General features: G+C 35.1%; 1 protein-coding gene across 6 annotated transcripts in view; it reads right to left on the reverse strand.

The window, feature by feature from the left end:
- DPP10 (dipeptidyl peptidase like 10) overlaps positions 1-25,749 on the reverse strand; it is a 487,135-nt gene that overhangs the window by 40,119 nt on the left and 421,267 nt on the right. For 5 of the 6 annotated variants that reach the window (XM_038182314.2, XM_038182316.2, XM_038182317.2 and 2 more), the window contains exons 8-10: positions 6,765-6,885; positions 4,893-5,047; positions 1,736-1,833 (exon numbers count right to left, since the gene is read on the reverse strand). In XM_038182314.2, coding sequence (XP_038038242.1) covers positions 1,736-1,833; positions 4,893-5,047; positions 6,765-6,885 — 374 coding nt within the window. Of the gene's footprint in view, positions 1-1,735; positions 1,834-4,892; positions 5,048-6,764; positions 6,886-19,211; positions 19,341-25,749 lie in introns of those variants that run through there. The other variant, XM_072040691.1, reaches the window with a different exon arrangement.

Genomic DNA, 25,749 nt, shown 5'->3' on the forward strand with positions numbered 1-25,749 from the left:
GTTCAATTTCAAGATGCAAAAAAGGTTTTAAGATATCAATATTAATTTTATTTTTTAATTTTTTAAATTAATTTTTACTTTTTTTTTTTTTAATTTTACTTTTATTTTCAATGCGTTAGAGAGCAAGAATGAATCTGAAAAATGTAAAGTGAAACCATCATATTTTCAAGATTATTTTTTCCTTGGGGATTTACATACTGCTTTCTCATTTCACTTCATATCTTCTGACATTTAAAGTACCATTTTAATGCTGTTTAAGAGAGTGAAGAGGCTAACCTTGGTAGCAGAGAATCTCTTTCAAATCTTATACTAGCACTTTAATTAATGAGGTGTTAGCAAACAGCAGGAGATTTTATTCTGTTTTTCAGCAGTAGTGCATCAACAGAAAGAAAATACTTCAAAATGCACAGTGCACTCAAAATAGTTCCTTTTACTAGCACAATCAGTAAGCATTCTAGCTGACATAAATAATTGCAAGACATAATTCACTACTGTATTATTCCTGCACTGTTTGGATGCCTCAATTTGTGCAGAAGAAAGCTAAACCAGCTTAAAATTGGTGGCAATCCTTGTGAATCAGGAACCACCATTACCATCCTGATTGTTTTGGGAACAGTTACTGTAAAATCTTTTTTTTTTTTTTTTTTTTTTTTGTAGGAACTACAAGAACAACAACATACAGAGATGTGGGTTTTTTGTTGTTGTTGTTCTGTTGTTTTTTTGATGTTGTTTTTAGCTAGCGTTGACCACTCATTTTCATGATGGACAATCTTTCTTATTTCTTTTTCTTCTCCACCTGAAAATGCCCCAATGCCCGGAGAGAGGAGAGGAAGTGGTACTTCCCCTGCCCTTAGATCTCAGCTGTACCTGGACTATAGCACCTCTTGGATTATTGCTATTGTATAACAGGTTAGGGCTAGAAGATCATTAGCATGTGCACTGAAACCACAATGGGAATTTCATCAAGATCTTTGCAATTCTACAAATTGGAATATGCCTAAGGGAAAGGATGAATTTTTTTGCCTTTAAAGAAAAGTTTCAAGGGATCTCAAATGAGGACAGGTAACCAGGAGCTCAGTTTGAGATAGTTACTTTAGCAGGAGAGTTACCATTTACAGATAGACCTCTTTACAAGTGCTCTGAAGCTCAGTTTCTCCTGATGACCACACTATCAAGCACAGGCACAGCATAGGCCTTCTTTTAGTCTACCTGGTGGCATTGCATCTCACCCTCTACCACCTCCCTGCATCCGTCAGTTGTAGGGTGAAACTAAACTTTCCATAATCTATCAGACTTTAAAATTTCAGAATATTCCTCTCTAAATGACAGAACATCCTGATTATGTGTTCTGTGGTACAATTCTACATTCTGCAATTCTGTTTCACAAACTGAAAGCAACAAGCTGTCATGCAGCAAGTAAAGGAAAATGCTATGACAAGTTCAGAACCAGGGCAGCATTCAGAGCCTTTGGCAATATCTTCAGATTCCTAATTTCATATATTTCAAGAGAATTTAAGCTTCAACATCAGAAGTGAGCAAATTCCAGGTCCCTGAGTTTTCTAAGAGGAGCATCAATCCAATACATTTGTATTTTATTTCACCATCATTACGTCCAGTCACGAGAACAGAGATCAAGTGCATTTCAGGTAAGTGTTGTGCTGAAGTAAAAAGGCAACAATTAGCCTGAGTCACGTTAAATTAAACCCAAATTCCACTAAACAATGAAATTAAATACCTTGATTTAAAGCTGTCAGGTGGCATCAGTTCCAGTGTATGTGCTGGTCCATACAGATTAACTACAAAGAGCTTTACTGTTGGGTTTGTTTGACCTGCCTTTGAAAAGAATAAATAAAAATAGGGGCTTTAGTGGCACTGAAAAAGTGACAGCTAAATAGGTTCAGTCATTAACATAATAAAGTATGTTTACAATAAAGAGAAAGCTCTGAAAATAAAAAATCACAGCCATACAAATTACATAGATAAAAATGTGAAGTATTAATTGCATCGTTCTCTCACTGCCCTTTTACTTCGGCAGATCTTCTGACCTTCTGGTGCAGAGCAAGGGAACAATGCTGAAAGTAGTTTGACCCAGTTCTTTAAAGTCAGCTGCAAGAATAGCCAGCTCCTAAAGCAGTCAGAGCAGTCAGAGCCAGTCTGCAGCAAAGCGTTTTCCAACCCCTATTGCTCTTTTTCCAAAAGGCTACTCTACTTCCATTTGAGATAACATCCCTTCTCTTCCTCCATCTCTTTCATTATCAGTTTCCCCAGGACTTCCTTCCCTGGCTTGTTGAGAAGAAAATCTCTGGTTTTGGTACTGTTCAGGACCCTGTTGTTTTGGCAAGCTAGCTCTAAGAGAAACAAAACACTTGTTGCTAAAGGAGAATAAAATGGCAGTTTGATATATATCCACCAGGAAGAGCCTGATAAATCCTGAGGATCTATAGGAAGCCAGGACTCATCCTTCTCCCAGTAACACAGATTGTTACTAAGCAGTTCTTGAGATGAAGAGAAAGGACTGGCGACAGAAAGCAAGGCACTGCAGGGCTGGTAAGAATATACTGCTAGTCCTACATCTGCCACTCAAGCTTCTTTTTTGCGTAAGACACAGGAGTCACACAACTACGTTGCCTCTTTGGGATATGGGGGAATGACAAGTGTGTGCTTCAATGGAAACAAGTTGTTAATATTGAAAGGGAAGGTAATCATATTTAATCATAATAACCTACAAAGCTGTATGTCATACACTTCACAGGGATATTTAGAAATGGAAGAGTGCCTGGTTGAAATATACCCACACGTTTCCTTTAGAAAGTGGACTTTTCTCAAAATATACACGGTCTGAATGCTGTGTACACTTATTTCTGAGTGGTATGGGGGAGAAGAAAGTGACATATGTGTATTTTTTCTAGTGCTTAGAAAAATTTAGAAAATGGATTTAACTAGACTCCTGGACTTTCATCCATAAAAACTTTAAAATTTGCCTGAAAGAAACATGGTCTTTCAAAGCCATCCTCCACATGAAAGCAGCTTATACAGATGCAAAGCTGTGGAAGAAAACCACTGACATCAAGTCCTTCCTACACAACTGCTACCTCCTTGTATCATTTGAACTGTACATTGTTTGTACATCTCCTGTATGAGTATGAGTGGGCATGACCAGATCCTGGGCATGAAACACTGAAGCCTGGTCCAGCTGTGGCACTGGGTGGCTGTGGCATGGGACTGCCCATCAGAGGTCCACTCAGCACCACCCTTTGCAGCATGCAATGGACTCAAGCAGCTGAAGGTAGTTGTCCTACCCGAGCAGCCAACTCTCAGATTCACATCTCTCCCTCTACAATGAACGGCCTCTCAGCAATCTAAATTGCATAGACATTGTGTAATAATAATAATAATAACAACAACAACAATAATAATAAATTGTTCAGAAGTGAAAGAACTCTAAACTGAAACCCCACTTTGTTCTGGTGTATGCAGATTATACAAAATATAAATTTCCTTTCTCATTATTTATTTTTTTTTTAAGAACACAGTCTGGGTATTTGGACATGTACACACAGCTACGTATTTCAGTACTCACAAACACATATGGGTTTCATTTTATTTTTTAATCATAGTTATAACTTTCTCTGATGGTTTCATTTTATAATAAAGACCCAACTTTTTTCATCTATGTAGCTCTACCACAAAATTCATTGCCAATTAATGGTGTTTAATGTGTAGCTAGATTGGCATTAAATTGAGACATTAAATAAAGATAATGTTTTTTTCATTAATGAGATTACTGAGATAGTAGTGTATCACTTTTATGCTGAATTGCTAATGAAATGCAATTTCTCATTTCTTGTTTACAAAGCTCATTTTTTAAAATATTCCTTCCTTTTTTCTTTTCTCTGTCACTCAAGGCTTTTATCTATGAAACCATATCAACTACCTCTGCAAACACCATTAGTTCTTTATTTCAGAGTATTATTTCACAGCACACATTATATTTATACATGCTATTTTTTCATAATACCTGCTACAGTCTACCTTTCCACTCCTTAAGAACAAAGGTTCATCTCCAAAATGTGGTAGCAGAATAGGGTAACAATAATATTATCTAAATTCCTCAATGAACTTTCCTTGAAATGTCAAAGGAAACTTTGACACACACAGACCTACATATACCATCAGAAAGGTACTCAGGCACTCTGAAATTGCATGCAAAATATGGACAAACTGGTAAGTTGGAAAATAATATCAACATTGGTACTTAACACAGAAATTATGGTTAGGGAAGCAGCTGATCAGAAAATCCCCAGAAAATGAGAAGCAATTTCCCTGCCTGAGCTCTTCTGTCTTTTCCCAACACAAATCAAAAAATCTTTCCCTAATTGTTCTGAAACTCAGTGATGGGTTTTTCATTTTTGTTTGTTTTAATTTGATGGCCAGAAAAAAAAAATGTTATTGTGGCTTATTTTATCCAAAGCCACTCTTTTGCATTTATTAATAGTAGCATAATTTAGTGAGATCTATATAACTGCAGCAGAATTTGTGCTGTACTTTGCACACAGTGTGTGTGACTCCAATGCAGTTGTGACAGTATTTATTTTTCTGTGCAGTTCTTCAAACATTTTACTCTGCTCTCAGAAGTGGTGCATTGATTTTACCATGCATCAGTGATGGAATTGCTATGAATCAGTCTGTCTGCTGCTTCCTCACCCAATAGTTTCTTTACAGCAAAAAGTGTTACAAGCCTACTGGAAAAAGAAAAAAAAAAAACACACATAATTAATATTTCCTGAAAACCAATTCAGCTTCTGTTATTCTCTAGAAATACTCCTTCTGTATGGTTGAATACTATCACAGAACAAAAAACAGGAGGTGGGAGCTGCACTCACTCATCTTACCTTAGGGTATGGATACTGCTTTCCTTTTGGATATAGGCCTCCAGTAAACCGGGGAATAACCATGTTTGGCACCAGAGAGTCATTTATGGTCAAGAATGCTAGTCTTTCACCATCTGGAGACCACCAGTGGGCAATATGAGAATGAAGAAGTTCCTCTGCAAAAACAGATCTCCTTAGGGTCTGTAACAATAACTACCACAAAGTTCCCAGCTCATTCAGTTACCATTGATTCCTTCTTTCTCTGCCTAGTTCAAATGTATCTGTTGCAATTTCAGCAGTTTCACATTGTCCTGGATGAATGTTTGGATAAAGGCATATCAAAATACCACATTTCAACCACCTTACTCAAATTAATACTTTCATTGACATCAATGTAAACATGAAAGATGACTCTAACTGTTGTAACTGAAATTTTATTATACCTGATTTCTCTGAGCTGTGGCAGCTGGGTACCTTCATATCTTCTCATCCTGTATTTATGTAATAACTTTTGAAGTGCAATATTTTTGTCTTTTTACCTCAGTTTTAATTCTTAGACAGTTCAATATTTTTGGTATTTTTGCAATATAACTTTTTGAAAATCAAAAATCTCCTTTTTTTAAAAAAAAAATCCAACTTGTATTTGATTGCCAAATTAAAGTCATTCTTTAAAATGCCATGCAGCATTTCCTTACATTTATTGCCATTGTATTTCATATTAAATAAAAACAAAAGAGAAACAGCCATAGAATCAGTACCCAAACTCCTGGGATTCTAATACAACATCTCCCAACCAACACCAAATCACCCTGTGCAGGTCTTCTGTCTTCCGTTTATGAAAAGACTTGGATATTTTTGCAATGTATTTGATTTTTTTTTTTTTTTTTTTTTGTGTGTGTGTGTGTGAGCATTTTGTATTCAGATTTTAAGAATTTGTCTGGAAAGCTAATTGAGAATAACATACTAACCAGATCAGAGGCCTGGCTCCATACCTACAAAAAATACTTAAAATGTTAAAATGTCAGTAGAGACTCTCCAAGATGCAAATCAGATCCTGAAAGGTTTGAAGTGTCTGAATGGGTTGAAGTATCTAGGGTTAGTTGTAATTAAGCTGGGACCTATCTTCAAAGCCATACATTCTGGGTCATGCTTCTCTGTTCCTTGACTCAATAAGTAAAGCCTTTTACACAGAAAACCAGCAGAGAATGAATTGTGAATATCAGCAAGCTTGTGGCCTTGCTGAAAATCAGCCAGGTATGACCTACATATCACTATGTTCATAGGTAAAAATGAACCCAAGTACATGTGAAGAGGTCTATGCTATGTCCAGCAGGAAAGAAAGAACACCGCCAATTCTATGCTATGATTCTTCTGTGTCTTCTTCTAGGATGTTTTAAATGTAAATGGATCAGCACTGTTTTTCATACAAGCAACAAACTGAGTCCTTCCCCTCCTTACCTGTGTTACAAACCCAGAATAGCTCCAAAGCTATGAATGGAGTTATTCTAGATAAGAAAAACATTCAGGTGTTTAGTTTTACTTGACTAGCTCTATTTGGAATGCCAGACCCACTGAAGTCAGTAGTAAAAAAACACTGTTTTCAACACATTGAGATTTCATTACTAAAACATTTTTACATACTACCTAGTATTCATAATTTTATTCATTTATTCAAAAATAAATTCCTCTTTCTCATAAAATATTGTTATATGCAAAACACCAGTTGATACAAAGAATGAACAGATACAAAGGCAATCTTGCAAGAAAATGAAAAGTCAAAGAAGCAAAAGCAACCTTAGAAAGCATTTTCTGGAATGAATGGATTTGTGCTGTAGGGTCTGCACAAGAACCTCTCATCTGTTTTAATAAACATTAAATATTTGTACATCTTACCTTCATATAACCAGTCTGCAATTCCATTAAAAATAATTCCTTCTTTTCCCGAAGATGTCAGGCGCAATGAGCTACTCTTTACATCAGGCTGATAGTAGATGTTATTTTCAAAAATATAAATCTGGATGAGGTAAGAGGCATGTAGAGAAAAAAAAAAAAAAAACATTTTGGTAGATATAAATTAATGTTCAGCAAGCAATATGCAATTTCTTCAGGCTTAGAACAGACTACAGAATAATTCATCATGAGCTTCCTCTGACTCTGACTTTGTATTTCCTTTTATTATCAATTTGGACAAACTAAGCAAACTTTTAATAGTTATGCCAGGCCAAATTCTTCCTTTGAAATTATTTTCCCAGTTAAGATGTTTTTATTAACTTTAAGAAACATTATTACATTCCTCAGAATCATACAGGAGGCAAGTTGTATAACAGCTGAATAAAAATTTTCCATTAATTCTACTTTATCTAATAAAATCTTCTGTCTTTCTAGCCAAGAAATTAGACACAGTTCTGCAAGTACATGCAGCACAGTACATATATAATAAATGTTAAGTTGCACCAGATTATCGTGTGGAAACTTACTGAAAAAATCAAAAGTAAATTGCACACTGCTGTTAACTCCTCTCAACTTCCTGACACAGCTTCCAACTGTGATACACAAATGTTTTACTTCAATTGTGCTACAAAAATGCACTTTACTTTGAAGTGCAGACTTCTCCTCTTTTTCCTGCAAGTGACAGAATAGATGTCCTTTCCTCTGAAACATCCACTGATATTTCTCAGCCTTGTCTCTTGTCTCTTTCTCAAACTTCCCCTACTAACGGGAAAGTTTACTCATTTTTTGAGACTAAGCTCTAAGCTCCACAATGAATTGAAATCAGAGAAATATAAAGAGAAGGTATGACTAGGAAGGAACATAAGGATGACAAAAAAAGTCAATGATTTTCTCAAAATGAACAATGCAGTGATGAAGGATGGTTTATTACATGGTAATTCTGCACACTCAGGTGAATTGCACACTCAGCTGTATCACCACCTTTCTACTATCAGCTAGCAAACCTTTTGATTCCTCAGTTTCCTGATTTTGTGAGTGTTGCCAAGGCCTATGACTAGATTCTTCTTTCAGCTATAACCATGTCAGGGCTGCTTTTTTTTTTTTTTTTTTTTTATTTACTGTGAAATTGCAATGGCCACAGATGCAGAGCTTAATCATAGCCAACCTAATACCCATATTACACACCAAACCTGATTCACGCTTAGAAAATTCAGCTAGCAGCACAAGAGAAACAACACATAGTGCAAAATTCTTGTACCATGATTTCATGAACGTATGCTGACATATGGAATCTCAGGGACAGCTAATATTAAGTAAACTTACTTACACCAAAGAAATTTTAAAAGCCTAGTCGTTTATTATCCTCTCATACTTCAATGATAAATGACTTATGGGAAAACACTAACCAGAGAATTAAGTATTATGATCGTTATTACTGCTACTCTCTCCTCTTCTAAATTACCATCTGAAATAGATTTCTATTTGAGTCCCCAAACTAATGGCATTTCTTGATATTTAATAGTAGCCACTTCATGATTCCTGGCATATGGCCAGAAAGCTGATTTTTTTTTCATCCCAAGAGCAATGCAATGATTTTCAAGATTCCTGTGAATCAAGGATGACTTGGGATGATTTTTTGTCAGAAATTCAAAACTCTGCAGTGAGTTCAAAACCAAAGTAAAAATAGTTGACATATGATGCCGCATTATTGCCAAGAGAAAACAAGGATTAGAGAACTCTGGAAATAACAAACTTCTGTAATAATATTGACAAATACTTCTTGTCATTGTATATTTCCACAGTAAAAATATTTTGTTTTGTTTTCCTGAGATAAAAGGAACAAATACAAGTAATAACAAGGCATGATTAATTGCTTAGCCCCTGAAAATAAAATAATTTAGCCAAGCACCTGCTATTTAAGTGAACTAAAAATATTCATATCAGACTAAATTACAGATAGTATGGGTAATAGAAACCACTATACTGGCCACTGCTCAGTAAGGAGTGATTTCTTACAGTTGACTATCTCTTCTTACATAAGCAATTGTTTTCAGAAGATTACAAAAAAGCTGACCTGATCAAATGATTCTATTTTATTTCAGCTTCTGTAACTAGTGAGCTCAATATAATCAATTTTTGAAGATCAGAATTATAATTCTTTATTAAAATAATAAAATTCTCTTAAAAAAATCTAAAAAAAAAAAACCAAAAAAATGAAATCCTCCCCCCCCCTTTCAGGCCATTTATATTTTTAGTGGTGAACATACCTGTAGCATCTAGTCTCTGCATTGAAAAACTTTCATTTAAAGCCATCATTGTCAGTCAAAGTACAGGATTAAGAACTGCTTGCTTTATGACTGAACCATGTAAAGGTTTTAATCCTGTTATTGCTAGTTAGCAGGCATTGCTAATTACATTTGAAACATTTCAGATAAGTAAATAACTCAGAAGGAATACTCACTGTTCTGCCACTGATTGCCAGCTTCCTCGTCTTTTATTTCCCACTCATTTCATAAAATGACTCTGTCTCCATCCTGAACCAATTCTCAGCCACTCTTTGAATATCCCCATAATCCTCTTAGTCAACTCTGTCACCCAAAATTTCCCATCTCTCCCCATCACTTGTAGAACATGTTCCTTTAATTTTGAAAGCTAGACCAATGAACTTTTTTTTTTTCTTAAACATATGGATTAGAACATTTCAAAGTTCTTTAGAAACTCCAAAGCCCTCCAGCAGCTCTCTCCCTAGCAATCCTCAAGCTCATGGCTTACTTGCATTTTACATTAAAAATGATGAATTTATATTCCCTTTGCAAAACATTTTATGAAATACAACTTCTACATAACTAAACATCATGTAAATCCATATCAATGATTTAGGGTTGGTGCACTGGAAAGTATAATTCTGCACTGCCTGCAGCATTTTGAAAAATCCATATGCCCATGCTTGAGGCTGTAAAAACATCTTAGAAAGACTCACCGTTATGGGTAGTCAATCTCACCTGTAATTTGAGTATTTGTTATATTTTAGGAGGTGCCCTTTTCCACCTAAGCCTACAAATTGTACAACTTGTACTGGTAGGAATGGCTGCATTCGCATAGCCTACAAAAGCGCTGACTAACCCCTGAAGTCAGGCGTGGATTCGCCTCCATTCCTGACCATGTCAAAGCACTAAATAATGACATCTGTAATTATTTATATCCTTTACCACTTGGAAGTAAGGACTCAGACTTAAATTGTCAGTTTGTGCTAGTACAGCAAAACAGGCAGTGGAATTGTAATAGGAGTGACAACATTACAGTGAAGACTACTAGTAGTGGCCTGCAAGGCTCTTTGCTTTGCTGTCTGCAGATTCAAGCTATGGATTCATTAAGAACAAGCACTGAAGACATTTTGCGTAGCCAAGAAAACCAATCCCCCATTTTACTGCACTGCCAGAGCAATGCAGCCAGCTAAGACACTGTGAAAAGGCACACTTATTGGGTATTACTTTTGTATAGTAATTCCCAGTATAATTCATAATATATCCAAGTTGGAGGGGATCCACAATGATAATCAAGTCCAACCATATTTATATGGTATGTCATATACAACTCTAGAAACACTGAAATTGTAATGTATCACTACTTAAAATTAATTTTGTTCATAAGACGTGAACAAATCTTGCTTGAACTCCCAATGCTAACCAGCAGACAAGCATCTTGGATTTGTGTCCATCTGAAGCAGCCACAAAGAGAAGCAAGTGAATAACAGTTATGGCTTTAACAGGTCACTGATTTTATGTTGATTGTCCTGGTTACAAAAACTAAGAGTAGAAATGGAAATATTCATCATCTGAATTGTGCAAAAAAATCTACATTAGAGCCTAGAAGAAAAGGAAGTCTTTAAACAGCATTTGTCAAACTCTCCCCTGCCCTTAAAATACCTAAGTTTTTGTTTGTTTGGTTTTATTTCATACATTTTAGACTCCTCAATGACTTCTTACTTTCTTAATTCTTTCTTTCTCAATTTAAACTCAATACTTTCTGGTGAAAACAATATCTGTAGAAAACTCCTTACAGCTCTACTTCATGCTGCATTAGAACGTTTTCAAGCTTTTCCTTCAAAGCACAAAGACTAGGTGTAAATTTTTAGGCGGCAGCTGTGGCTGCTGATTAGTTGCAGTATGGCAATATACAGGAGCTTGAATTTATGAGGCATTTTCCCCAAGTTCAGTTGTTAAAAGTGAGTGAAGGAGAAAGCAACAAGCTGGAAAAGAACTGAAACTAGTACTTGTCCTACAACAGAGATTTAAATTCTCAAATATTGCAATGTACACAGCAAATCACAACACTGTGATAAGACTTCATGATCAAACTATATATATCTACATATATTCTTGGACCAGAATCTTGCAAATACATGTGCCTAATATCCTGACTCCAGGAAGTAAAACTAACCATGTGCCCAAATGTTTCGAGGCTAGGGACTTCACGTACTTCGTCACTTTGTACACAGTGTTTTGAGCATTGTCCCAAACCAAAAGTTTCCCTTGTTAGGCCATCTCCAGTCAGATCTAGGAGCAAGTAAAAGTAAAATGTCTTTTCTTAGTATACACTTGAGTCTAATTACTACATCATAAGTGCTAAAATGTTGACTGGAACTACTGAATCTTCCAACATTACTAAAAGGAGGAGTTGCTAAGTGTGTACCCGACAGGTACTCTCATGAATACATCAGTGGCTTTGTGCCCAAAATGCTTTCACAGCTTTTAGGCATGACGATAAGAAAATAAATTGAAAAAGGCACAAAGTGGAACCAGGCTATGCTATCTTAGACAGAAATTATTATCACGCCTTTTTTTTTTTTAAAACTCCTCTCTTCACCAACTACTTCCCAAGTATTTTTAAATGATTTCAATTTATTTTTTATTTACAACCCTCAACTAATAATGCTGTAAATGTGAATAAATATAAAAAAAAACTATGGTCTTCAAAATTACAGGACCTTGTTTTCTTAGAGATTTGTCATAGCTAATCACATTAATCTCAAATAAATAAATAAATAAAATTAAAACCAGCATTTCTATATTTATTTCAATAACTATTTTCCAATTAATGAAAAACATCTGCAAAAATATTTTAGAATAGTGAGAGATTAATTCTTGATAATGATCATATTTATTTCTACTGACTGTGAAGAATTAGAGGCTCTGCTTACTTTGATGTTCTACCTATGGTATTAATCCTTCCCTTTCTTCCACATTTGACAGTCTCTAAACTATTCTTTCATAAACCTTCATCTAAATTAATTTCTTCAAAAACAGTTATTTGCTGTTTGCCACATGTTTCACAATTGCGTGATTTTATTTCAGGCTGAGGTCTTAAGTGGAGCACCCAGTCCAAGCAGCTAGTTCCAGATGGCAGACAGCTGTGAAAACACAGGGAGATCCAATCACCCAGTTGAATGGCAAACCCAGTGCCAATAGCTGGAGAGACCCCTGTGTGTCTAATCGTTTCAAACACTACAGGCAGAGAAAAGCTGGTAAATTACATAAAAAAAAAAAAAAAAAAAAAAAAAAAAAAAAAAAAAAAAACTGCACTTTTCTCATTAGGTGCTCCATTGAAGCTTTCTGCACAGGCTTATCCACACTCCCCTGACTCTACACTAGCATATCAGTGGCAGGACAAGCTTTTCACTCACCAGTTGGGCTTCAGCAGCAGCTTGCCCAGAGCTTTGTGGAAGCTGCTGTGCAATCACTTACCCTGCACAAAAGCAGTGAGTGGAGCAAGGCTTTGAGCTCTGCAAGGGGGAGCAGCTCCTCCACCAAAAGCTGCCAGCAGATAGTTAGCCCTGGCAGCTGAGACAGAGTCACTCTAAGGTACTTGCATGTGTCCTAGAAATTCATCCAGACACCAAAGTTCAGATTCGTAGTTAAAAGCAAAAGCCATTTTCTTCACGTTGGAAGAGAAACATATCTCAGAGCTGCAGCCCTGGCTGACAAAACTTATCTCCTTCCCTGGAATCAGGCATTAGTCTTGCTCGCAGAGAAAAGCTACTGAACTAGCAGAGGAAAAATGCCTCTCAAAATTGAGGTTAAGGAGGTAGACCTAACAACCTAGCATTAGTCCTTTCTTTAACACATGCAATGATAAACTTATTGTATATAAACATGATAAGGTAGCTTGCCATGCAAGAGCTTCTTAAAATAGATTACACAGACATTAACCTTATGGGTATAATGTATTTTCATTGCTGTTACCCAATTCAAAAGGGACCCATCTTGGGTCTAGAAGCAACTATACTCATCCATGACACGCTTCACACAAGCTGAAACAACTCTTCCCAACTCTGTACATCCATGGCCTTGGCCTGTATCACACCTTAGTGTGGTGTGGCCACTGTCTACAAGTCAGGACAAAGTACAGATGACCTACAGGATGAAAGTTTGCACATCCCCAATCTAATGTTTCTACGTTACCTGATGTGAAATGATAGTTGAAGTCACTAATAACAAACAAATGAAGCAGAAGAAAGACCTAAAGCATTGTCAGGCAGACATATTCCTGTGTGACCTTGGTAAGGAAACATAGTTCATAGAATCATAGAATCATAGAATATCCTGAGTTGGAAGGGACCCTTAAAGATCATCAAGTCCAACTCTTGACACCGCACAGGTCTACCCACAGGTCTACCCCAGTTCATCAGTCTTTGGACTAAAACAAGTGTCTTCAGAGCCCAACACTCTACATAACAGACGACTCAATTGCACTTTTTGCTCTTTGCAAAAGGGTGTTTTTACTGACACAGTAACAAATATGGTCCTAAGGATTCCTGTAGATAGTCTGGCTAACCAAATGACTTCACCATAATCACAGCTGATAGCTACATCTCAGCATACAATCTATCAGACCTCTTCAATTCCTTCTTCTTGTGAGATTGCCAGCTAATTAGTTGCATAATTAATTCTTCAAAAGCTTCAAGATGTTTTTCCATCTGGGCTTGCCTCTCACCATTTGTTCTGTCTCCTGTCTTACCATACATTAACCATGGCCAAATACAACTCTCCTTAGTTAGTCAATAAAATTTCTAGATGAAATGTGCTTTCTTGCTAATAACTCTTAATACAAATAATATCACCTATACACTATACAGGAAAAAAAAGTCAAAAAGTTACTTTCTTAATTGATCAGCAATTTTGTTTTTTACTTTGGTTTGCTCTTCAGAGATCAAACCATGACTTCTCCAATTCCAGGCAGTACTAAGTTGGCACAGCACAGCACTAACTGTTTCGCAGTTCAACCACATACTAGGAAGAGCCAGAAGGTCCCAAACCACAGACAGCAGCTGTATTTCTCCTCGTCCTAAGTTTATGTTGGAACATGCAGTGAGACAAAACACACAGCAATGGGGAAATGACAATAACTTGTTTTGGTATATAGGACACAGCTAAAGGAGTGCAATCTGCAAGCACAGATTAAATGGCTTTGATATAGTCAATTTAAATGGCAGTTAACAAGCGGTTATAACCTTCAGTCAAAGATCAGTACAGTGTGTACTCATACATCAATGTTATGAGGAGAAATTAGCTTAAAGCTAAATAGATCAATCAAAACTGTTTGGCAGTCTTCATACCACATGACCATGCAGATATATATATATATACACACATACACATAAATATACACACACACATGCACACACACAAAGAGTTTCCTGAACACACTGCCCCATACACAAAGTTGAAAACAAGCAAGTGATCTTAAATTAACAAATAAATAAGTGGTATCTTATATAAAATCATTAATTTACAATGATTTTTTTAATGTAATTTTTACACACACACGCATAAATGTGGTTCAGTTCCTACAGTTGTTTTGCCTGCAATTATGGGAAATACATATCATTCAAATTCCTTTGATAAGTAAATAATATTTGAACTAGCTTGGGACAGGAAGAAATTGAAATCAAACTTGCATCCACACAGAATGCATTTGGTTGCAGTTTTTCAACACTTGTCAAGATAGGAAGTTTGGTTTTCATTTAATTCCCTAACATATTTGTTATCACTTTTGGGTTCACAGATCTGAAAAATCAACTAAATAGCTCCACTTCAGAAACTTACAATACATTTTTACCGATTAAAAAATATACTGCAAAGCAGCTGCCATTGAATTATTGTTGTAGATAAAGACCTGGCTTGGCATCTCTACTGTTTAACATCCTCCAAAGTCCTGATAACTGCATTTTTTTTCTAACAGAGACACTGGTTGTGTTATTTTTAGTCACAGTGTAATGTCTGTTCCCTTATTCAAGTCCAAACTGAACAAACAAATGTTTTCTTGCCATCTATGATTTCACTTACCCCTGGGACTTACAGACTTAAATTGAGATTGCCATTCTTATACCCACCATTATGGAACATAAGTACCCCTTTCTGCCCTTTTCCCTTGGCAAAATTTCATTTAGTTGAAATAGCTTTCCAGTCAAGAACAAGGTGTATTTAAGATTACGTTCTGTGTGTTAATGCAACAATAGTATAACTGCTATTTTCATTTTTCCACTCACAAGAGAAAGTTCATTTTGGTAAGAAAATACTTTCCAAAATCAGCCAGAAGAATTGGTCATATAGAAACTTATAGGAAGAGTTGTTTCTTATACCCAGTTAGAAGCTCCATGATGGCAATCCAAACTTTTTGGTCCATATCAAAGCTCCTCTACAGCCAAGAGCAATAGTGCAGTGAGCCACAGAAACACTTCAGGTCTCTATTTTGTTGCAGGAAAGGAGAGGCTTTTCCTGTTTTCTGTGATAATCTGGTGTTATGATGCCATTTAGCTTGTTTCTTCCTACAGTTTGAGACTTGAATAGTTCCAATCCTCAACATAACTTTACTGATTAAAGTGGTGGCACAGAGGTGATTAAAACCGCTCATGGGTTACTGGCATGGTAAGCATGATAGACACACCACCACTTTGCCTGAGACAATACTCTATACATGGGTATACTTGATTTGAGCAACTTAGGTGTTGATTTACCTTTCCATACATGTGAAATTGGGTTCCACTGTATACAAAATTACATTTTGTAAAAATAAAAATTAAAATTAAAAAAAAAAAAAAGATTTGCAGTCATATTTTGCACACGTTGGAAAAGTAGCAAGGTAAAATGTTAGTAGCTACCATTCTTATCCATGATATTAAACTGTGTAAGAAGCTCAATGGAAATTAATTCAAACACACTTACACACATTTATTTGAGAAGTAAATAAAATGCAAAGTAGGACTGTTACCCAAAACAGAACCAAAGAGAATTACCATATTTTGGATAATATAAAAAAAGGAAATTGGCTTATAAAGCTTTTATAAGTGTGAATTTTAGATGGTTAGGCTATTCACTAGTGACTTAGTTACTGTTATACAGACTTTTTGCCATATCCTTTCCACAACTTACAAATTTCCATCCAGATCACATATGTTACTGGACAATTTCAGGGAAATTTTTATGGAATTGTATTGCAAAACATCTTTATGTTATATCTCTTTTCCCTACATTTTAGCCTATTTAGATTGTGAGCTCCCATGAATAGGGATTGCAGGCTATAATGTCTGCTTATGTCTGTACATTTTGCAGTACAGATGCTTTGAACATTTCCAGTAGTGCAGAATAGCTCTGATCTCCCCTCTGAAGATTTTGTTTTTTTGCAGGACAATCTATACCAATAAAATTTTCCAAGCAGTTCAGCTCTGACTTGCTTCAACTCTTACTCCACTGTTCCATGTGCACTATGAACCATTAAATTATACAGATACAAGGCACAGGAGGTACAATCAGCTAAGAAAAGTGTAGCAGTAGGTAAAAATCTACCCTCATATGATTTGTTTCGAAATCATCAGATGCATTGCAAATGAGGCAGAAAACAAATAATAGTTAATAGCAAAATGATTATAATTGTAAGCAATAATAACTATATTCTGTCTTAAAGGTACCAATTTTCTAAGATTATGATTGACCTAGGCAGGAATTTTCTCAGGGGAAGCTTTCAAACCTTTTGATTTTGTTGTAATCAAGGCAGAGAGGCAGTGGCTGTTGATCAGTATGGAACATGAAGACCTCAAAACATGTACAATCCAATGTCGTATGCAATCTTTTTTTTCTTTTATTTTTTTTCCTTTTTTTTGTCACTTGCAATATGTTAGTTTTATTTTTGTAATCATCAAGCTGCATGGCAAAACACTGAACACTGAAGCAGAACTTTTCTGCTGTCTAGATTAATGCCACTGCATCACAGTAGTATGTTAGCACAATCATTTCTGAACAACTGCAACCAATCTACAAGGCTATTATATTTAATTGTTATAAACTATCTAAATAAATCTACTATAAACAATAGCAAGGATGCACTCATAATGTAGCTACAAGATTAGTTACTACTGTCATGGAATGAACCAGGGCTTGAATTCAGAGGACATTAGTAACTCCATGATAATTCTGATGTTTATGTCCTTGTTTTCCAATAAAAATGAGAAAGCATTGCCCTGTTTTGTTTTGAGACATGTTAACTATATTGCCTTTCCAATGATACTGGAGCATGATGTCCACTAAATTCACACCCTGACTAATCCCATGATAATTTATTCATGAGTGCAAACACTGTGCTCTAAATTACATAAATAATTTCACATACAATATCTAACCTAGGACCTCCACCAAAAAAAAACTATTTTAAAAATATTTTTGATTGCACAGAACATTACAGTAACACCGCCTTGCCGAAAACTGATGGTCTGCTTCCTCCCCATGGAGCTGTCTTGAGAACTACGCTGACTGCAAATGTGTTTGAGAGATTGGTCTGCTTAGCCCTTTGGTCTTTGTCTGTGTAATTAATGAGTATAACAGACTTATTTATAAACCATGTATGCTCAGGAACTCACACTCCTTGTTGCTCATATTTACTGAGAACTTCTGAGTAATAAACCAACATGGAGGAGCATGGACAGAAATGTCACTGGGTTGCTCCTGAGGACTTACAATAAAATCATAATCCGTCATTACCATTTTTTTTTTTAATATGATCTCTGTTATCTCTGTTATTTTGACTCATCTCTTTAAGTCTTCAGTTATGCCTTTACTGATTAATCCATAACAGAATCAGAAATGAAAGAATTTTACCTAGTTACTCCAAAACAAAAAGAACAGTACTGGGAGAAGTATTAATATAGCTGTCTAGACTTCATGCCAGAGGAGGAATGTTCTCTATTTTATTTGACAAAACATATGAATAAACAACCTAAAACCAAGGACCAAAGTCAAAAAAGACAGAATTGAAAATGCTGTGCAATTAAGTGTGGCAGGGTGATTGTATTTGCATTTTCTACTATTCTTGTGGTGGTAAGCAATCCCTGTGAACTTTGTGCATTATTCAAAAGCTGAAGCAGACCAAGACACCTCGGAGCATCTTGTACATGAGAAATCCAGGCAGGGTTTAACACAAAACTTTGTCATTTCAGCTACTACGGCTGACCCAGACTACCTTGTGTGGTAATGTGCTATGCAAACTGTTCAAGTTGCCACGTTTCTCTAGGAGGGGCCAATATATATCTACATCTACCTGTGCGGGACATCTACTTGCAGGCTCCAGACCCAATTACTACTTCCCACAGGCAGGGCATTCAATACAAGAAAGCCATTTTTTCCTAGAAAAAAATAAACTACCAATAACAAACAACAAAAACCTATTATCTCACAAGACAAATAGAGATGAGAAAATTCTGACTAATTCTTATAGCATCATTTCTGTTTGGGACATTTCATAGTCTGTGAAGCAACATAAAATAAATAAATGTTGCTTTCTTTCCACACAACACTTTTCTATTTCTATGGGTTGGTGGCAATGGAGTTTAATTGCTCTTTTGCAAGAAGAACTTTGTTACAGGAGACAGTAAGAACCAAACAAAATGTTGAACACATCCAAAGACATGCCGTCTGTATGAGTTTCTTTTCTCCTCCTTACAGCTAACTTACCAATATAGATTTAACAGGGAGTCATGATATCATCAACCATGAATTATAAAGTTACTACAACAACAACAAAAGCTGCTTATTTTCAAAAAGGACTAAAAGGACTGTCAAAAGGACATCACCCACACACAATGGGTAAAATCCTGGTAGACTGACATAAAAAAGGACTGATCTGAACAGAACCAAGATGTCATATCTTGACCACTGGAAAAACATATCTAGCTTTCAAAGAAAAACATCATAGGGCAAAAGGGAGACTTAACCCTTCCAAAGAGGGAAGTCAATGTCTCTCTGACTGAGAAAAATGTGTCTATATTTTTGCAGGACACAACATGCCAAATGATAAAGTAAATGTCACGATAAAACAAATAGAAAAAGAACATATACATACAAGAGTCTGAGGAACCGCACCATGCAGCAAGAGTCCAGCAAATTTTGCTGCTATGTTGCTTTTACCCATTTAGCTGAACTCTGAAGAGACTGGTACCATCACAGAGACTCAGAAGTCTTTTGCAAGTCTTCTGCAAAAATTTTACAAAAGGTAAATTAGATTCACATTCACTGTCATCTAAAAACAATCTCTGGCTTAGAACTTGAACCCCAAATGTATTAGACACGTCAGTTCTTCAAACTCTTGTGTTCTGAGATTTTGGCACTTCACCATAGTCAAGCTTTCCCTTCTTTTTCCCTTGGTGGTAAGGAGGTAATAGAGAATATGATATTTATTATTTATTTTTAATCTCAAAGATAAAACCAACATTTGTATTATATTACTAAAAGATACTCACCTGCTGTAACACTTAGGTTATTTAAAACTAGAAATTAAAGTGCAACACTTTAAAATGATATTCCTAGATGAATACATGCAAATTTTCTAGCGTTTTGTTGTATATATATATATATATATATTTTTTTTTTTTTTTGATAGTAAATATGAAAATATGAAGTGACTAAAGGATTATAACAGATGATCCATGGATATATGTTTGTCTGCAATGCTTTTGGGCAGGATTTCAGAGTTATGTGAAAATACAGTCCATAATCCATCCTGGTACCTAATCTTTCCCAATTCTGATTTAGCAAAAGGTTCAGATTTTGATCTCTCTTCTCACTGACTGTATATTTAGTTTTCATATGTGGCTGTTTCTAAAAAATTTTAGATTTCTGTTTCTGCATTATCAAAAGCTATGCAATTTTCACACAAGAAGCACAGCAGTCTTATTTTATGAGCCATTGGACTTGCAGTTAATATTAGCTAACAGACAAAAGTGTGAATATTCAGTTATGCTTTGTTACACATACACATGTTGAACAACATGATAGTCTAGATGAGAGGGGCGTATTTCTACTTTCATTGCTCCCTGCAGGCTGCTACAAAGAAAAATCCTGGTGATTGCCCTTATCAAACATTTACACCTAAGCCTATCTGTATGCATGTTTGTGTGACTGTCTGTAAATATATATATAAATATCTATATGAAAAATTAATTAGCATCTTTTAGATGCAGCCAAGCAGCTATTCTCACACAGGGCTAGGAATACCTTACCTTTAATACTTAAAATTTTAAAGATACCTTTAATACCAGGACACATTCATTGCATATCACTAAGCAATTAAATGATGAAATAACTTCTATGCTCAACTTAGCCTTGCTTCAACTTGTTCATATAGATGAACTTGTTCATGCTATATAGAGCTCACAAAACCTTTACTGAATACACTCAACCTTGATATACAAAAAGGTATTCATCCCTGTTTTCCAAAACTGCTTGCATTGTGTATTTCCCTTTTATAAGATGCAGAAAAATCCTTTCATATTGAGTATCACTTTTGAAAACAGATGTTGTAAATGTGCATTTAATGCTTATCCTCTCCTTCAACTTTGTATAATTATTAGTTTCTAGGAGCCCACTTCACTTAGAAATAGACAAAGTTGAAGGAGAGGATAGGCATTAAATAAGTGAAGTAGGCACCTAGAAATTAATAATTGAAAATGGAAATTTGTTCCATATAATAACTTCGGAGAAAATAATCATTCTTTTTTATTATTATCATTATTTGAAGAATAGTTTGAATTAAATAATTTAGATGGAAGTGCAAAGAAACAATTATATTTTACAATGGTGGTTTGAGAATTTCAAGAGGAAATACAATGTGTAGTAGCGAATTCTGAAGAATATAGTTTCACTCAAGAGTATCAGGTAACTAATTCTTATGTGAAGAGAAATATTGTATTGCTTCTGCTCACCAGTGACCCTGATAAATAAAAACAGTTCTGATATCAAAACATGAAGCAGAACACAGCTTTTGTTAGTATGCTAGTAAGCGACTTTCCTATCATTTCATAACAGGATCTGAACATTTATATCAATTTCATCTTTGAACAACAACAAAAGAAAGAATGCTCAGTCTTGCAAAATAATACACAATCTAATTTTAACTGCTGGTAAAAACAAAAACAACAACAACAAAAAATGCTATTCAAACAGTCCTTTCGCATAAATATTTTCACCATTCTTTTCAGATCTTGGTATTAGACACTGTAAGTTTCCCAGCTGAAATCTAGAAATGTGGATAGAAACATTTGGAAATGTGTGACCGTGTGTAAATAAATATACAAATATCTATATGACAAAGTAGTTAGCCTTCAGAAAGACGTGACTTAAGTGACTTCAACATTTGCTAGAATTATGGTCAAATTCCTTAAAGACTCTACTACATGGGCAATGCTCAGACATATATATTCCCTTTCTTCATAGACACAGAGTATTCCCAATTCTTCAAAGAATAGATTTTTTGTGAGGAACTTGTCATACATTTTAAATAAATCATACCTGAGGTTAACGTCACACTAAAATGTTCTTGCTTATTTCTGGTTTTCAAAATAAATTCAAGCAGACATTTTTGTCGCAGTTTTACAGCCATTTGCCTCATTAGTAACATGATTAAAAGGAAAGATGAAATAAAGCCTTGACATTTACATATGTGGTTTTAAGTTAGTCGTATTAAAATACAGCAAGTCCAAAGAGGAAAAGACCTTGAAAATAAAAACAGCAGATTAAATATATCTATTTAGGACTTAATTCATTAGCATTAGTTAAGTTTTTACTTGGCTCATGAACCCTTAGATCTTTTCTTCTTCATTTGCAAACAGAAGTGTTTTTGCCAGGAGGGGGTGCCAAGGACCCACAGTATTAATTATGCAAAAATAAAACTCATGATAAATGTCTCTTTCAAATTTTTATAGTAGTTGTAATTTTAACCTTGATTGAGCAAATATCAAATGAAGTTTTCAGCAACTAATGGATCTTAAAGCATCTGCTGAGCAAGGCACATGTCTAGCACAGTCGCATTAATTTCTCTAATTTACTAAAATTAGTCTTGTGCTTATCTAGGTACACAGCAAATAACATAACTTCAAAGCAATTTTTTTTTTTTTATGCACTACTATTATCTAAAACAGTATTTAAAAAACAGACAAAAAAAAATAAATTTTGAAGAGACAGCAACTGTAAGGAAATGTTATGGTAATAGAGACTGTTCAAATTCATCAAATTCTGACAAAGAAAACTATCGTTTCTAAAAAATGATTTTTTTTTAAAGTATTCTAGATAGTTAAAGCATTTTCTCTATTTCTGCTATGTTAAAATATGGGTTTATTTATGCATAAACATTCAAACATAAATCAATTGATCATAATTTATGCCAATCCATGCAAATATATAACTCCAGTTCCCTTTACAGCCACTTAATATATCACAATAATAAGTTCAATGCAATAAAAATCATGAAAAAGCTATGCAAAACTTTTAAGAAAAAGCTATGTCAAACCTAACAACTTCTAACCACACTTCACTAAGAGATACTTTAATTCAAAAACTATCCATATTGCAAGAAACGTAGTAAAGATACACAACATCTTTCATAGAAAACTCTTCATACAGTGGTGGGCAGTTTTTATATTCAGGCTTCTACTGTGATATGTCTCCATGGATAGATACACATAGGAAAAGCTGCTCCTGCTGTTCAGTGTCTCTGCCACAACGTCAGGTACAAGCCAGGTCCAGCATGGAAACATGAAAACCTTTGCTACAAACTACTGGGGAAGGTAAGACCAAAACGGAGAGAACAATGAATGAGAACTGGGCATTTAGATACCAGAGGTCCTTTAAAACCAACACCACTATTCTTGGTAAGGCCTTCCTACCACGTCTGGGATATCTCTTTCTCAGATACATGCAATGATGTTAAGCAAACAACAGGCAGATAAATGTTGATGAAACCAGTTAAGTATCTATTTATGCTGGTTCATTTTCCCTGGAAATACTTAATATTGAGGTAATGGATTCTGTAAAGGTGACTTTAAAAGGTTATCAACTGATCAACTGATCTCTCAAAATTTTTATCAAACTTCAGACTGAGCAAATATGACAAATGTTTAACTAATACATAAACAGTTCCCTAAGATACCAAGACACACACAAATGGTATTTAAGATCTGGCACAGATCTAACATAGTTAAAAGATTTCATTTTAAAGAGTGTGACCTTGGAAACAGTCTTCAAAAATAACAGCTATGTGACATTAAAATACATTAACTCATTAACTTAAAGTTTGTTCTCCCAAATGGCAAACATTTTCAATTTTACCACCAAAATGTCATGACTCAAACAGCAGATGTTTCTCTGAGCTTTTCTCTTAATCTTTATAGAATCCTCTACTCTAGGTAAATAGCAAGAAACTGAAATAACTCACAGCCACTCTGGTAACTTCAGAGCAGTGGTATGACAACCCAGACATCTCATATCTGATACAAACCTAATTGCTGTTCTTCACCAGTCACATGTGGCTTGCAGTCCCATTAGAGAACCCTAGAAATTATTCATATGAGTAGACAACTTAGAGCGCTGTTTGATTTTCACATGGTTGTAATGTATTACTGTATACTTGATGTCACTGCCACCATATTTGTCCTCTGTACAATAAGCACTTCCTGGTTTCATATGAATTTTCCTGCTCAAACACTGTGTATATGATCTATTTGAATCTGTTGCCAATTCCCCCACATTTGAGGAACTCAAATTAGGATTTCTGCACAGGCTATATCGTTACTTAAGTCTGCAGAACTAAAGATTGAAAACAAATTAAACTATAGTCAATTTACTGAAAATGGTTGATCCAAGTCCATGTGTTATCCTACACCATTTAAATTTAATCATAGATCATCCAAGCACTCATAGTGTTGGTCAATGTCTTTGACCCAGTCAGACATACCTGTGCCTTTTGTTTCACATCTCATGTGAGAAGTTTGCTGACCAGTCATGGCTATAGTACTGCTATTGTCTTCTGCACAGCACCTGGAAGGGCAATATTCCTCTTCATTTTTGAGGTCTACCTATACTTAGTGTCTGCAGTGGCCAAAGGGTATGTGTCATAAACCCCTCTGGATGAAATTTTGGTATATATATACACTTTATTTGTTCTCTGTTCTTTAGTTGCAATGAATGGCTCTTGGAGAGTACTCAAGTTAATACACTATTAATTGTTCTGTTTTTTAATTCCACTGCTTATTTTATTTATTATGAATTACTACTATTTCCATCATTAGATGAGAAAGACACATAATTATTGTTTAGAGAGGGGTTTGGTAAACCAATTGTCATATATTGGTGAATACGGATCTGTAAGACTGTGTCTTTCCTTCAACTCAGATACATGCTACTACTGATAGCTGCTGCTGCTGGATTACCAAGCTTTACATCTTTCCCTTTGAAACTTCCTCCTCACCCAGTTTGACTGCCAACTGGTTCCTATACCACCTTTATTAAAAAATCACTGGTAAATTGTTTGTTCCAATAACAAATTTTATAACAGAGAACAAATACGGTGAAGTGACCTCAGTCACACATACTCCTGCCTAATCTTTCCTGATGGAATGATCTCTGCTGTTCTGTTTCTGCTAAAGAGGCAGCTGTTCCTTTGGACAGGAGCAACAACAATTATTCACAACAGTGTTCATTCATCCTCCTTCTATTCTTTTGGCTTCCTGCTGAAGTGGGAGGGTAATTTGGTGATGTATTTCTGCTGCTTTAGAAACTTCCTTTTACAATATAAATAGCTTCAAAATAACATTCTTTTCATGAGCGATTCTTATGAAAGTGACCGTAAGTATGCTGTCATTGCAGGTTTCCATCTCTATGTCGAAACTTGGTATCATTCAGATTGCACAGATTTTGTGTTTTAATCAAAGTTACTATTTCCTAATTCTGCAAACCATATGGCACCATAAAGCCCACAGTGGAGAAGATATTTTTAAAGCATGACATTAACTTTACTAGGGACATTAAAAGTATGAGTAATATTATATTCACTGAAGTATAAATTATACTAACATTTTTAAATTTGAGACTAACTACTTTATTTTTTTTTCCAGGTCTGAGACTTAATAGGATGTAACTTCTGCCTGTATCTGAAATTATTCATACCTATTTCTAGAATGGCAATCTAGGTAAAACTAGATTATTAGATTAAAACCAGGTAATGCTAGATATAGCATTATTCTGGTTTATAATTTTTCTGAAGCTTTTGGTAGTTAAGTCTGTCCCTGACCTTAAAATACATTTCAGGAAAAAAAAAAAAAAGATCTTTTCTCAGCTTTTCTCAGTAATCACTGCATATACTTTAGATTAGAGGAACAACATAGGAATAGTTTTATGAACAGCAATTTAATTTAATATATATTTTTTTTTAATTCTGGTTTATTTATTTATTTATTTATTAATTTTGCAAATGCATCACCTTTCTGTTACAACCTACACAGGTTGCTGCATTCCATATTACCACCTTATAACTAAGTTGCATATTTGTTCCCATCAGTTCTGTCTCCATGCACTCGTTACTGATAAATTAATGTTGGCAATTATTAAAA

The sequence above is a fragment of the Anas platyrhynchos genome, chromosome 7 (assembly GCF_047663525.1).
Source record: "Anas platyrhynchos isolate ZD024472 breed Pekin duck chromosome 7, IASCAAS_PekinDuck_T2T, whole genome shotgun sequence".
Classification (NCBI taxonomy): domain Eukaryota; kingdom Metazoa; phylum Chordata; class Aves; order Anseriformes; family Anatidae; genus Anas; species Anas platyrhynchos.